This window comes from Emys orbicularis, chromosome 3 (genome assembly GCF_028017835.1).
Source record: "Emys orbicularis isolate rEmyOrb1 chromosome 3, rEmyOrb1.hap1, whole genome shotgun sequence".
Taxonomy (NCBI): domain Eukaryota; kingdom Metazoa; phylum Chordata; order Testudines; family Emydidae; genus Emys; species Emys orbicularis.
In genome coordinates, this window is record NC_088685.1 from 82,848,780 (window position 1) to 82,863,259 (window position 14,480).

Here is a 14,480-nt window from a genome sequence, read left to right on the forward strand (position 1 = left end):
ATATAATTTCAGAAGAGAATAATTCACAGGAATTGTGTTGTATCCTTAGCAAATTATACAATATAGGTAAGCCATTGGTTTGAGGATGTGGATCAGTTCCAGTGTTATTCTATATCTTTTATTTCCAAACTTTTTCAGATGTTTTGGATTTTACAGAATGCAATTCAATTTCTTTGGTATATTTTAAATTGATTTCTGTATCTTACTGAATGAAATATTAAAAGAAAGTAAGGGATACAATACCAGAAACCTTAAAAAAAACATTTTAATGAGCTTTCGACCCATCACTTAGGATTTTGGTTTAAAACTTGATATTTCTAAAAATTCATAAGCATGTTAGTATTGTTAAGTGTCAAGTAATTTGTTTGATTTAACATTCCTCTGCGGCATTTGCAACTAAGATAGTGCAGCATGTTGCTAGTGCATTCAATCAGAAGTTGAAGTGACTATAAACAAAAATAAATTGATTAGTCTGTGTTACTGTCCAGCAGCTGAATGAAGTGCAAAAGGTAAAGCATACACTATATATATTACTTTTTTTTAAAAAAAGTTCACAGTTTTTAAACAAAATTGTTTGTTACCATAAGGTCTTTTTTATTTTTTTGAAAGAGTACCTGGCATTTTCTCTTAAATACTACAAGCTGTTTATTTTTAGGTGTTCACAATTTATCTAATTCAGTTTCTATGACAGGTACACCTGAAATCCTTAAAAAAAATCCATCCTAGATAAGAGTTGTAAATAGAAAATAAAGGAATGTTGTATCTTTTTCTGCCCCATATGATATTTGCTCACTCGTTAGTAGTAACTTTTTATTATTGTATATTTTACTTTTGTGTTCTGATGTATTTTATAACTGTTTTAAACAATAATAAAAGATTGAGTCCACTCTTCCTCACAATAAAATCAATGTCCAAATTATGATTGATTTCAATGGAGGCAGAAGCAGGCTCATTGTCTTAAATTTTTGTTCTAGCTAATCTCTGAAATAGAGCAAACAACTTTCTATGTAAACAGGCAAACTATAAATACCTGATTTTCTACCCTATATATGCAATTTTTATATGGCAGTAAAATTGTTTAAATTAACCCTCTGCATTATGTGAAATCCAAAACACTGTATAATTTTGCTGGTCATTGAGAATTTTGGGGAAAAATGAATGACTAGAGGCATACTGTTGCCTTTCACTGTCCAATACGAATGAATTGCCAAAGATAAACAAACAGTAAGTGGCAGAAAAACCCCCTCAAATTATTGTGTGTGTTATCTGTAACAAAGATATAATTTATAACTTTAACTTTCACTCTCCTTGAGTAGGTTTGATTTCCTGTTCTGTGATGATTGCATGGTATCTTCAAATATCACTTATTCCTAGAACTAGTTTCCACTCAGACATGTTATGATTAAATGCCTATAAACATTTAATCAGGCTTTTAAAGCAAATAATAATTTCTCTCCAAAACCCTCTTACTAGGCTTGATTATTATATAATCCTTGATTAGCATTTATTAAATGATATTAGCAATGATGAAGCCTATTTAAATATGAATCTCAATTTCAGCACTAGCTGATCCCAATTTGCTTGAAATGTTTATATTGAAGTGTAGGAAAATACTAACATATCACTGTTACCATTAGCTGCTTTAGGGCCCAAACCTGCTCCCATTTAAATCAGTGACTAAATTCCTATTGGCTTCAGTATGATGCAGTAGAATATATGACAACTAGTTTTTTGTTTAAACTATACAGTTTTAAGAATTAATTTAATAGAATTAAGATGTTCAGACTTTTGAAGTTCATTTTATAAGCTAGCATTTCTTACAATTATATGTCAGGACTTCTATATCCTATTAAGAAACAATTAACACCAAGTCTTTTAGAACAGTTACATCCCATTTACTTTCTGTATAATAATCTATTATGACGCTTATGATATCCACATATTTATATACGTGATGTTTACAAATACATTGAATGAAGTGACAAAAACAAGGGCTTTTTTTTTTAAAACCCTATCTAATTTTCAGGATGTACCAATCTCTGTAGTTACTGCAATTCTTAATATATTTCTTTTCCAAAGTACTTTATTTTGAATCCTCCCATAAACTAAACCACATCACTTGTCAAAGCCAGGAAAGGATCTCTTACTCTGTTTGCATATTTCATTATGCTGCATAAATAATGTAGCTAAATCCGAGACAAAAGCCACACAGCTGCAGGTTGGCAGAAGAGACAAGTAAAAACAGGGATTGGGCTGTAATAGTTGAAGGTGTAAAAGGAAGATTAGGTTTAATATTGAATTTATATACCACTCTACTGGAAAACAAAACTTGCTATAGATCATCACAAAAAGAAAAACCGGAGACCAGTTGTTAGTGTTATTGCACTGCAAGGAAAAACAAGCTGGCTATCACCTTTTCTAGTTGCTGATGTTGTATAGAAGTGGGGTTAACTAGAGGATAAGAAGTTAATATACAGAAATTTGATTCTCACTTGTCTTTGGCTGTTCACACAGTGAGAGAAGGAAGGTGGAGTTTCCACATTTGTAGGAAAAGGCCAGAATCAACAGTCAGGACATGCTCTCCAATTGCAAAAAATCTCCATTTTCTTTAAAGGCAGAAGAGATTTAAGATCACATCCCAAAACAACAACAACATGAAGTGGTTTATTTGCTTTGGATGGGTCTTACTTAAAGTAGAGTGTATAAAAATCAGGTAGAGGGAGACAAAAGGACATAGGCTGGTAGCAGGTGAGTTTGTGCATGTTCAAATCTATTCATCTTCCTTGATCTAAACAATCTGCACAGCCTGAGCAACAAGATTACTCTAAGCACAGTGGCTTTCCTTGGGTGCCTCTTACTATCTACTATACATGACATTTTTGCTGGCATTATTATGATATAAAATCAGATAGATCCTGCTCAATCGGCAGTGGACCATAAATACACCTAGCACCAGCAAAGCCATATTGTGTGTTGGTCTCTGATCAAATATTTTTTGTTAATTTATTGAGACTTTGTAAGTATTGGTTTAAAATGCAAATTATTGTCTGGGATTTTACTAGTATTAAAGGGAAGGCATTTTCCTACTGAAACTCTTAGGTTGATACTAGGACCTATAATGTTTAGTACAATTTGACCAAACATTTATTACAAGATACTTCCTTTGAAGTATATGTAAAGACACAAACTGATTTTTTTTATGATTTAAAGTGTACAATTTAAACATAGCAAAGCCAACAACCACTAGTACTTGAGTTATCTATTGCGATGAAATATTGATAAGTGAAAACAACACCTTGCAGTATCCAGCAAATCCGTGTATTTTGTCTACTTCCTCATTAATTTTTATAAGAAGACTATTAATGGGGCAATGACTTTAAAGAATGGAGAAGGCCCCCCCTCTTTTTTTTTTTTTTTTTTTTTTTTGGTAACAGGCTGATTGTTACCTTTTGGTTATCTAATTGTGGTTCTGATGAGCTAGGTAAGTCGCGAACAGTTAAAGAGTTTACAGGTCACTTCACAGAGTCAAAGCCCTGGCATTTTATGGCCTTCTAATGAGCCGTTAAACTGGAGAAGAGGTAATTAAATACTGTGCTCTGGTACAATTTGCCGGCTAGTACTGACTTCAACTCTCTGATTTTAGGTTCCTCAGAAGACGATGAGGTCATTCAAGAAGGTCTCCTCAGGCCCAGGTCAGTCTTTTTTTTCTTTTTCTTTTTTTTTTTTTAATATAAAGTCATAGAATCATAGAATATCAGGGTTGGAAGGGACCTCAGGAGGTCATCTAGTCCAACCCCCAAGTCTTACATGGCTGACTTTTCATATATGATTGGGGAATTGGTATTTGATAATTACTTTATGCCTCCCACTCCCACAACAGAATGGACTGTAATGAACCTAAATTTCTGTCTGGAAAAGTGCGATTAGACTCAAAGAAAGAATTTCATTCATTTTTCTCCAAGGTTTGACTTTGGAATTCTTAATTGAGCTAATGGTTTGTAAATGGATTTTTTTTTCTGGGCTGGAGGCAAAAAGACAGTATACAATGTTTATTCCCAGGTGTCATCCTGTGAGCTTAAATAATGGATTTAAAGACATCTTGAAATACATTACAGAATTACTCTTAGGGATGGCTGTGACACACCATAGTTCTTCTAACAGGTAGAGTTATTAATGATTTAAAAACGAAGTAGTTTTAAGTATAATAAACATATCAGCAAGTAAAAGGTCAGTGCCCATCTTTTAGCGATATTAAATTGATTTTTAATGCAGCAGCAATGTAAACACGTTATCCTGCACAATCCTCACATTCATAGACAATTCCTACCTACATCTATTTTTGAGGCAGTACAATACGTTGCCAAACACTTTTCTTGGCATATGAAACTAAAAAAAAAAAAACCTCAGAGTTCACTGATCTGTCAGGTTTCGTTAGGCAGTATCTATTGATTTTATTCCCTGGAAGCTGCGCTAACAAATCCGGTATTTCACTTTGCAAATGGTCACCTGGGAAAACTCATTGCCCACCTACTCTCCCTACAGCAGCAGCCGCTGTTCCCATTTTGTTTCCCCATTTGTCCGCTGCCTGCTGTCTGACTCCTTAGAACATGTATTTACAATAGCCGCGTCAGGAAAGGGGGTGATCGTATTCTGTTGCTTACCTTGGTTTCAAGGGTTTGCGTAGTTGTATGCAGCCTGTGTCCAGCCCTGTTCGGGCTCTGTAGTGTTGTTGGGTGCTCTCCTGCTGCCCACTGAAGTTTAGTGGTTTTGGCTCTGTTCCAATTGCTACTTTTTTGTTAGGCGCATGCCTGTTAGGGATCTGTAAGGTGCTCCTGACGTCACTTAGACTAGCAAATAAAAGGGGCCGGGGGTTCTCTGGTGCTATCCTTTATCCCCCTCCCTGAGGCACTGAACACATGCCGCTGAGTGAGGCTTACGCAGCGCAGCGGCACAATGGGCTGGGAATTCCGTGCGTGCTTAATCACGAGCTACATCTTGTGCTTAAGGCAATGGCTTTGGTCAGATATAGTCGTTCAGAATAGTCAGTGGGCAACAGGCGTCCATAGCATCCAGTTTCTCTGTACAATAGAGAGCTGCATATGTATTTATATGCACCACATAATACAAACCCACCTTCAGATTATACCTCCATCTAGGGCCCGATCCTGCTCCCTTTGGGAGTGTTGCTGTTGACTGCAGATGGGAGCAGGGTTGGTCCCATAATCTCGATAGCAATATATTGTAGTATGTGCACGTGCCGTTACTAAAATGGGTAACGGAGACTGGTGTGTCTACCTGCTCGGTGGGCGGGACAGTCTTAAACACACACAGTCGCTCGCTCTCAACCCAATGTTTGCTGCCATTGCTATGAAGTTTGAAAAAGCAACATGAGCTTTGAGAAGCAGCTGCAGTCTTTAATTCCTAGGCTTCTCTTCCTTTCCTTCGTTCCCGAAATGAAATTTAGGGAAGCATATACAATGTCTCCTTATGTGCCATCTATTTTGAATTTTTTTGACAGTGAAATGCAAGTGGTCTTACAACAGCGGGAGTCTTCAGTAAGGCTGGTTTTCCAAATATAACCACATTTTCCGCAAATTACTGATGTGGCGCCTCCTTAAATCTAACCATGGAAGCAATCCTTATCAGTTTCAAATCCACAGCTGAAAAACTGCTAATGTACACGAGGCCACCGCCTGCAGTGAGTTCTAGAAGGGCTCTCAATGTCCTAATGCCCTTGGATTACGTCTAGGATTAGAGCAGTGTCGGGTATTTTAATAATGCCTCTCCAAACCATCAGAGTTACAGGCAAAAATGCAGAGTGCATTGTTAGCTATTCCGGAATGTTTACAGTATCACTTTATCAACATTCATTTTATTTTTTTTACTATCAAATATTTTAAAGCACCTATTTTAAACCTTCCTCCCCCAAACGCTGGCTATTAATTCAAACACCACCACCTATGGACGTAAAACATAAAATACAGGCTTTAAGATCTGGAATATTTTAGTCATGAATGAAGAGAAAATCGTGGTTCATAAATATTTGTTAACATATTCAAAGTTCAGACTTAAAATAAACATTAGGTATATTCCAAGTTCAGCTACCTCCTTGAGATGTGACACATCCTTTAAAAACATTCATTCATCATCAAGTTTTTATATCTCACTATTTTCCACTGCAGTGTGACGTCAATTTTCTAGAACAACGTGTTCAAAATACAAATGGCTGGAAAACTACCCATTTTTATGGTTGAATTAAGTATTTAATAACTTTTGGAAAACAATGGAAATATTTAATAGTCCATTAAATTAATCGATAATTAACAATACAATAATTAAAAACGTGTAAATAGTGAAGGTATTGGCATAAAATGTTAGTAACAAATGTATACAAGTGTATGTTTGAATTTTTCGTTGTTTATAATTATGGAGAGAACAATTCAATCGCAACGAGGTTTATTTAATTTAAATTTTAAAATAAGTCTAAGAAGCATCTTCGGTTAAGAAGTATAAGCTTCCCCCCCACAGTATAAGACAAACTTAAGGTGGGGAGAAAAAATGATGTTATAACACTAACACACGCACCACACACCAATCATTTACAGGTGTTAACTTTTATAGTCGGGACATCGGAGTCTTCGAAAGGGGTAAGGAAATCACCGTAAACAACAGTGAAATGGGGAAAGAAAGATAGATTCCCCTTTTTTTAAAAAGTGTTTTATTCATTGGAACCGCTTTAGCTGATTTAGGGCATTGTTACATTTCCTCTCGCTGTTTTTCTACACACAGCCCAGGGTTCCTGACATTAGGGAGGCTAAGGAGGAATCTTCAAAGCTGAAGGAACAAGTAAAATTGGCAGAGCTACCTAGATCCAACGGGACAGGCAGTCTTTGCAACGAAGACAGCCAGCCGGCTTGAAGTATTCGTTGTATTGCAAGTCAATAATGGAAAGTGGTCGCCGTGGTGGGATTATATAGGTAATAATTGGGATCTTCACATAATGAAGATTTGAATATGAAAAGCAGCCATACCAAACGGTCTTGCATTTCAAATTAATGCATGGAATGCATTAATGATCCTAGAAAACTCCCCTGGAAAAACTAACACTGAGGCTAAAAAAAAAAAAAAAAGTGCGTGTGAGAATGGAGAAGAACAGGAGTACTTGTGGCACCTTAGAGACTAACAAATTTATTAGAGCATAAGCTTTCGTGGGCTACAACCCACTTCTTTGGATGCATATAGAGTGAAACATATATTGAGGAGATATATATACACACACATACAGAGAGCATGAACAGGTGGGAGTTGTCTTACCAACTCTGAGAGGCCAATTAAGTAAGAGAAAAAAAACTTTTGAAGTGATAATCAAGATGGCTCAGTACAGACAGTTTGATAAGAAGCAAGTGTGAAAATACTTACAAAGGGAGATAGATTCAATGTTTGTAATGGCTCAGCCATTCCCAGTCTTTATTTAATCCTGTGTTGATTGTGTCTAGTTTGCATATCAATTCCAGCTCAGCAGTCTCTCGTTGGAGTCTGTTTTTGAAGTTTTTCTGTTTTAAGATAGCCACCCGCAGGTCTGTCATAGAATGGCCAGACAGGTTAAAGTGTTCTCCCACTGGTTTTTGAGTATTATGATTCCTGATGTCAGATTTGTGTCCATTAATTCTTTTGCGTAGAGACTGTCCGGTTTGGCCAATGTACATGGCAGAGGAGCATTGCTGGCACATGATGGCATATATCACATTGGTAGATGTGCAGGTGAATGAGCCCCTGATGGTATGGCTGATGTGATTAGGCCCTATGATGATGTCACTTGAATAGATATGTGGACAGAGTTGGCATCGGGCTTTGTTACAAGGATAGGTTCCTGGGTCAGTGTTTTTGTTCAATGATGTGTGGTTGCTGGTGAGTATTTGCTTTAGGTTGGGGGGTTGTCTGTAAGCGAGGACAGGTCTGTCTCCCAAGATCTGTGAGAGTAAAGGATCATCTTTCAGGATAGGTTGTAGATCTCTGATGATGCGCTGGAGAGGTTTTAGTTGGGGGCTGAAGGTGACAGCTCCTAAACCCAGGGTTGTGAGTTCAATCCTTGAGGGGGCCACTTAGGGATCTGGGGCAAATCAGTACTTGGTCCTGCTAGTGAAGGCAGGGGGCTGGACTCCATGACCTTTCAAGGTCCCTTCCAGTTCTAGGAGATAGGATATCTCCATTATATATATATAATGGAGATATATATATATCTGCACCCCAGCGTTCACCCCAGTGAACGCTGGGGTGCAGAGGAGACCCTGACCAGGCTGCAGCAGAGAAGGATCCACAGGCCAATTTTGGCGCCTGCGCTGCAGGTGAGACCATAGGCTGGAAGAGCCTTTGCATCAGCTGATTTTTCTCTCTTGCCTTCCCACGCCGTGATCTTACCCCCTTGCAACTCCTCTGATGAAACAGTTCGACATGACACGACACCCGATACTACAGCCCCAACCGAGCAATCTGATTGTGAAGACAAACACTGTGTGGAGGGGGGGAGAGGGTGTCATTTCCCTGACACACAGACTCTGGGTTCCTAACGTGAGGGCTCAGGAGGAATCTCCAAAACTAAAGGAACATCTAAGGTTGGCAGCGCTACCTAAATCCAATGGGACAGACCCGATCTTCCCAGCAGGGAGCAGCTTCTGGGAGTGGGGAATTCGCTATCCCAGGAGAGCTTTTTCCTTTAAAATGCAACTTTCCGGGGGCATCCCTGCCGGTAATAGCCTGGAGAGGACGGGATCTCCCTGAAGCCCAAGGGGCTGGATTGGGCCCCACAGCGCTAATGAGAATGCCACCTTGAACCACCCAATGACAGGTGGGCTCCGCTTAGCCGGCCACGCCGCGCGGCTCGGGCGGGACCTTGCGGATCCCTCTCACGTGGGGAGGGGCCGAAAGTTGGCTGACTTGGTGGAAGCAGACCGGGTTGGCTAGAAGCAGGAGGTGCCCGAAAGGCGGGAGTCCACCGGCTCTCACGTGGGGCCAGGCTTGGAGGGCGCCGGCGCGTCTGGTCCCTGCCAAGCGGGTGAGTTCCTAGCCAGGAGCGCCCCTCCGCCAGGTCCTGGAACCTGGCTCCACGTGGGGGAGGAGAGAAGGGTGGGTGACTTGACCTGACCAGCCGCAGTGGCGCTGCCCCTCCCCCTCGTTTTCGGAAGAACCGCAGCAGCGGCGGCTCTGGTTTTAATAGAGACCATCGCACCAAGCACCGGGCACTTCTGATCTGCACGAAATAAAGGACACCAAGCGCGGCGCGCGTGGGCTCCCTCTCCCCCACACCCACAGCGGCACGTTTGGGTGAAATGGGCCATCGCTGCCTCTGGGGAGGGGAAGATGGGGCTTCCAGCTCTGAGTGATAATAGTTCAAAAAGGAAGCTCCCCCACCCCCTTTTCGATGTGGTTATCACAGGGCAATGGCAGAGGCGCGCTCTCCTGCTTTTCTTGATTAGCGACCTGAGCAAAACTACAAAGTGTTTTTAAAACATGGAAAATCGAAGTTATCTTAAGAGCTCAGTTTTCATAGTGTTAAACATGAGTTTTGATTCAAATACACGGAGGTGGGAGGAGTGGAAGGGGGTATTAAAAGAAATCGGAAATGAGAAAAAAATTAAAACCAGAGAAGTTTTAGAAACATGACAAATTAGAAAACAGGCACCAGAGCTCTGGCCGTTTTGATGCCAAAGGAGTCCTGGGGCAGCTTCATGAATACGATTCTTTCTCCGTGTAATTATCTCAACGAAAAAGCATGTTTTCTGCGGGGAGAGCAAGACGATGGTAAAGACAGCGGCATCTTTCTAACGCGTGAAATATGACCATGATCCTCGAATTTCCCCGACCTGGGTCTGCTTAAAAAAAGAAGTGTTTGTGGCCGATTGTTTGTGAATGAATTTTGGAAGGTTTTTGAGAGTTCCCAGCTGGCAACAGCTCTCTACCTTCCACAAAACTTGAAAGGCCGATGTCCTTTGCAGGAAATGAATGAGTCGATAACATCTGACACCAGTGACCAGTCCGGTGACCCCAACCTTAATTCCAGTAATACTGGAGGCCTGAAAATCTCAGTAAAGACCACTTGCAAATCTCCCCCTCCCTAATACGCGTAATTTACACAATCAGCATTTATTTTGTAGTGTAGGAAATCCTTTGCAACTATCTCTTATACTTGCATTCACCTTTCTTTTGCTTTTTTCACACTCCTCCCTTTACTCTGATAAAAAAGCATAATACTGTATTGCTTTTTTTTTTTTAATCAAACTATCTGGAAACAAAGGACAGTTTCTCCATAAACAAAACAACAACCTGGGTCAATTTATTTGTGTCTAGTATCAGTAAAACCAAGAGTCTAGTCTCCATAGCATTTTTCAGCCAAATGCCCTTAGAGGAGACCAATCTGAGAAAAATACAGACTCTTATAACAGATGCTATAAAAAAAATTGTATCTATAGATGCCTCCTGTTTTTGGTAGACATATCAAATAGTTGATAAATATTTTCATATATACACTACATTCGTTTCACTTTACATATTTGTTCTCTCCAGCTGCCCTGCTTTTATTTGTCCATTGATTATATCAGAATTGAAATTATATATAGTAGTTCACATATATATGGGAAATATTTAGTTTTTAATCTTCCACGTAGATAAAGTGAGTTGAATATTGATTTATCTTAGTAATATAATTGCATTCATTAGGAAGTGGAAACGAAAAAAGGAATGGTTTATTGCACAAATGTGTAAAGGCAGGTCAGTGTAGGAAGTCGACCTCCACTGTTGAAATAACCTATAGGAAATTTACGGTTGAAGACTGCAAAGGAATTTCAGGATTTAGAGCTTCTGCTCCACTTGCCAGATTGCTTGTATTTTTACACTTTTGCCCACCCCCTTCTCTTTTTACCAAATGTTCAACTGGGCACCTTGTTATTTCAAACAGAAATTAAAGACAAAGGAGAGCGATTTACACACTTTCCTGAAAAGCAACAAAAAAGAGTAAACAGGCCTATCAGAGCAAAGAGGTTTTGCTTAATTGGGCAGCCTGAAACAGCAAGTGCTTTGAAATTTTATAAAACACATTGTACAAGCTCTGGGCGGATCACAGTTTGTTGTTTTGGCTTTTTATGTATTTATGTTTGTGTGGATGGGATAGGAGGGGTAATGCCACTTTAATCAGAAAATAATTCAACCCAGTGTCCTCGGATTTTAACAAGGTATAACCTACCTTTTAAATGTTACAGGGGTAGAAGTGTCACCAAATCTCAGTTTATGATTATGTAGTGCCTACCTGTGAATAGGATATTTACTGACAAGAAAAAATGGGCAATGTGGTTTTATATTTTTCATACCTACCCAAACATATATATTTATCCATGTTCTTCCCCAGGAAGAAAAGGAAGGAAATAGGTACTTTTGATTAGTATTTTTTTCTTAACATATTAAAATGTATTATTTGAAATAGGTGCGACGCGAAGTACAGTAGTAGAAATAACATGTGTTTTTTCCTATTTGTATACCTGAGAGAGGTCCAATACCTAGGGAATTTGTGAAGGAACACGTGAAAGCTGTAGGCTATCAAGCCCGTTAGATATTTTTTTCTTTTATGTGTTTGACTCTCCCATCCACTAGTAGTGGAGATTTAAAAGTGCAGTCTCTAGCCCAGCACTATTCCTCTTCTCTTTGTCTTCTTCCTCCTGTTTTTTTTTCCGTCTTCCTCCTCCCTAGCAAATCCTCCTTTTCTCTTTCAGCCTTTCCTCCTCCTCCTCCTCCTCCACCACCATGCTCCTGGAGAACAATCGCTGCTGATTGAGGTTCACTCTAATGCTAGGCTTGAAAACTGGGCTCTTATTTAGGAAGTCATTAATCACATCCCCTCCCGCGGAAAGAGATGGCGGAGAAACCTGTGAAGTGCAATCCCTCGCCCCATCCCCCTCCAAAAATGTTTTGAAACGCTAAACCTCAACACATTCTGAACCATATTAAGGTGATATCGCGTTTCCGGTACGCGTTTCTTTTGAATATGAAATAGTCATGTGAAACAAAGGGAGGAACACCAGCGATTCTCCATGTATATGTTGACCTCAAGTGTGCATATGTTTCTGAGTATAGTACATATAAAGTTTTCCTGTCAACCTAAGTAGGTTAAAATAAGGTGATCAGCCTGTTAAATTCCATGAAGCAGTCGAATTTTGGCTAACGTGTCTACACGAAAATAAATACGAGGTTAAAAGGCAAAAATACAGTTATGAGTCAAAGGTGTTTAAATGCCACTTTTATTAAGGAAGTAGCAACACTTGCAAATATGTACATATTTTTTGTACACACGGCAATATGCGTAGTAAGGTGTGTATCTGTACAGAGTGCGCATATGGTTATGCATGCATAACATAGCATATGTGATCCTGTATACACATTTGTGTGTCTATTCACATAATATATCTCCTCCCTATGACTGTACATATATATAGTAATAATCTCAGTTGTATGTCTGGGGTGGCGTGTAACTATGTAGCTATACGTGTATCTCTACACATATGTGTATATACACACGCGCACAGAAACCCCCAAAATACGTCATCTTGATTTACCGTGAAGTGTGCAAATTAGCTGTAAGACAAGTTCGTATTTGAATTTTCTTGTTCATTCATAAATTATGTTGGTGTGTCAGCTTAAATTGAAATGGCGATTGGCTACTTCAGACTCTTGCCAACCCCTTAAGGATCCGATGTGAAATTAGTCGCAAGAAAGCATGTAATTGACAAAGTCACGTGTGCGTAGGGGGCCAGAAACTGAGGGAGAGAGAAGGGGAAAAATCAAAAGAGGGAAAGCACATTAGACCATGCGAGCTAAATTTGTGATCGTTCAAAATCAGGATGCTAGATTGATGCAGAAGACCACTTCGATCCAAAGGGAAAGTTTTCATCTCACGAGTTTGGAGCAGAGGGCCCGTGGGGCAACATGGCCGAAGGTTAATTTTCTTATTCTATTGTTTTTCTATGATTTTCTCTCTCTCTCTTCCCCTCCCCTTCCTCCTCTTTTTTAACCCCACTAGGCACCATTCTTCTTCTTCTTTTTTTTTTTATCAGATCGCGCAAGGGGGCTTTCTACAAACCTATTGTTACGGATTTCCAAAAATGTTCCGTACCGCCCACACCGATTCACACAACTTGAAAAGCGTTCAGGGAGCTATTGTTTGAATTGTTCCTGTACGATTAAGCACAGTTTCAGTGGTGGGATGAGTAAACGTTTGTACACCTGTCCCCCCAACTTTAACTGAAAGTTATTCCAAGGGGTGGGGGGTGGATACACGTTGGAAAATAGTACTGGATCCGCTGCTGCATGTGCAATAACACGTTGTTGTGCAATCTGCCCCGTTTTTGCTCATTCCCTCTTCACCCCCACCCGCGTTTTGCAAGAAGAGAATAATTTAGCTGAGCATTTCTGTTGGAAAATGGGATCGGTCCTAAACCAGCAATATTCAAGTAAAGTATCGCGTTCTGTGGTGTAGTATGGCTGAAAGTTGGCGTGAAATGGAAAAATACACGTATATACAGAAACGTGGGCTGTTCTGGGCGAAAGAGAGCGAGCGAGCGAGCATATCCTGGGTTTCCTCTCTGTTACCCTGGCTGCTTTTTGGGTTGTGTGCTCTTTTTTTTTTTTTTTTTTTAATGGTTTGCTCTGCAGGGAAAGAAAACGGGTTGATTTTGTAATGTGCGGGTGGGGTGTGTGTGTTTCTCTCCCCTCTGTAGCAATCCCTTTGTATAAGGCAAAGGACGTTTACCAGAATTTAACTCTTTGCTTTGCATCTTGTGTCTGTGTTTTTTTTCCCCCTCCTCAGCAGGGGCGAGTAAAGGTGGAGACGAGCCCGGGAAGTTGCCGGAGCAGGAAGAGGAGGAATCCCAGGTTTTGCACGGAACAGGCCATTGCAAGTGGTTCAATGTGCGAATGGGATTCGGGTTCATCTCCATGATCAACCGGGAAGGAAACCCTTTGGAGTCTCCAGTTGATGTTTTTGTACACCAAGTAAGACCAACTTTTGTCTCCCATCTTTTCCACCCCCCCCCCCCCATTGGGTTGAGTTAAATGGTGATCGAATTACACTGGAAGGGAAACAATCTATCGTTCTAAATATTTAAATGCATCTGTATATATGTAATAAAAATTGCTCTAAGAAGGGGTTCTATCTACATCACCCCATTAAAACTCAAATAAGATCAGCATCCATAGTTGGTGGGTTGTGCAAAAGAATATTTTATCTCTTAACGATGCAAGGCTGGGGTACAAACTTTTCTTTTTGAATTCTTTTTTTTAAAATAATCTCATATCCTGTTTTTAATAAGGTTTAAACTTTTCAGCTATGTCGTCTGCTCAGGAGCAGATAGGTCCTTCCCTGCAAAGGTGATTAAAAAAAATAAACAGAAAAGGATAAATAAATATATTCACCAATTAGGTCTGTTGTGAACATATTT

At 39.7% G+C, this 14,480-nt stretch overlaps 1 protein-coding gene across 3 annotated transcripts in view; it reads left to right on the forward strand.

Annotated features, from left to right (window-relative positions):
* The window catches only part of LIN28B (lin-28 homolog B), a 126,264-nt gene that overhangs the window by 7,207 nt on the left and 104,577 nt on the right, over positions 1-14,480 (forward strand). The window contains exons 2-3 of one of the 3 annotated variants that reach the window (XM_065402055.1): positions 3,644-3,692; positions 13,850-14,034. In XM_065402055.1, the coding sequence (XP_065258127.1) occupies positions 3,644-3,692; positions 13,850-14,034 (234 nt within the window). Of the gene's footprint in view, positions 1-3,643; positions 3,693-13,462; positions 13,494-13,849; positions 14,035-14,480 lie in introns of those variants that run through there. The other 2 variants (XM_065402056.1, XM_065402057.1) reach the window with 2 other exon arrangements.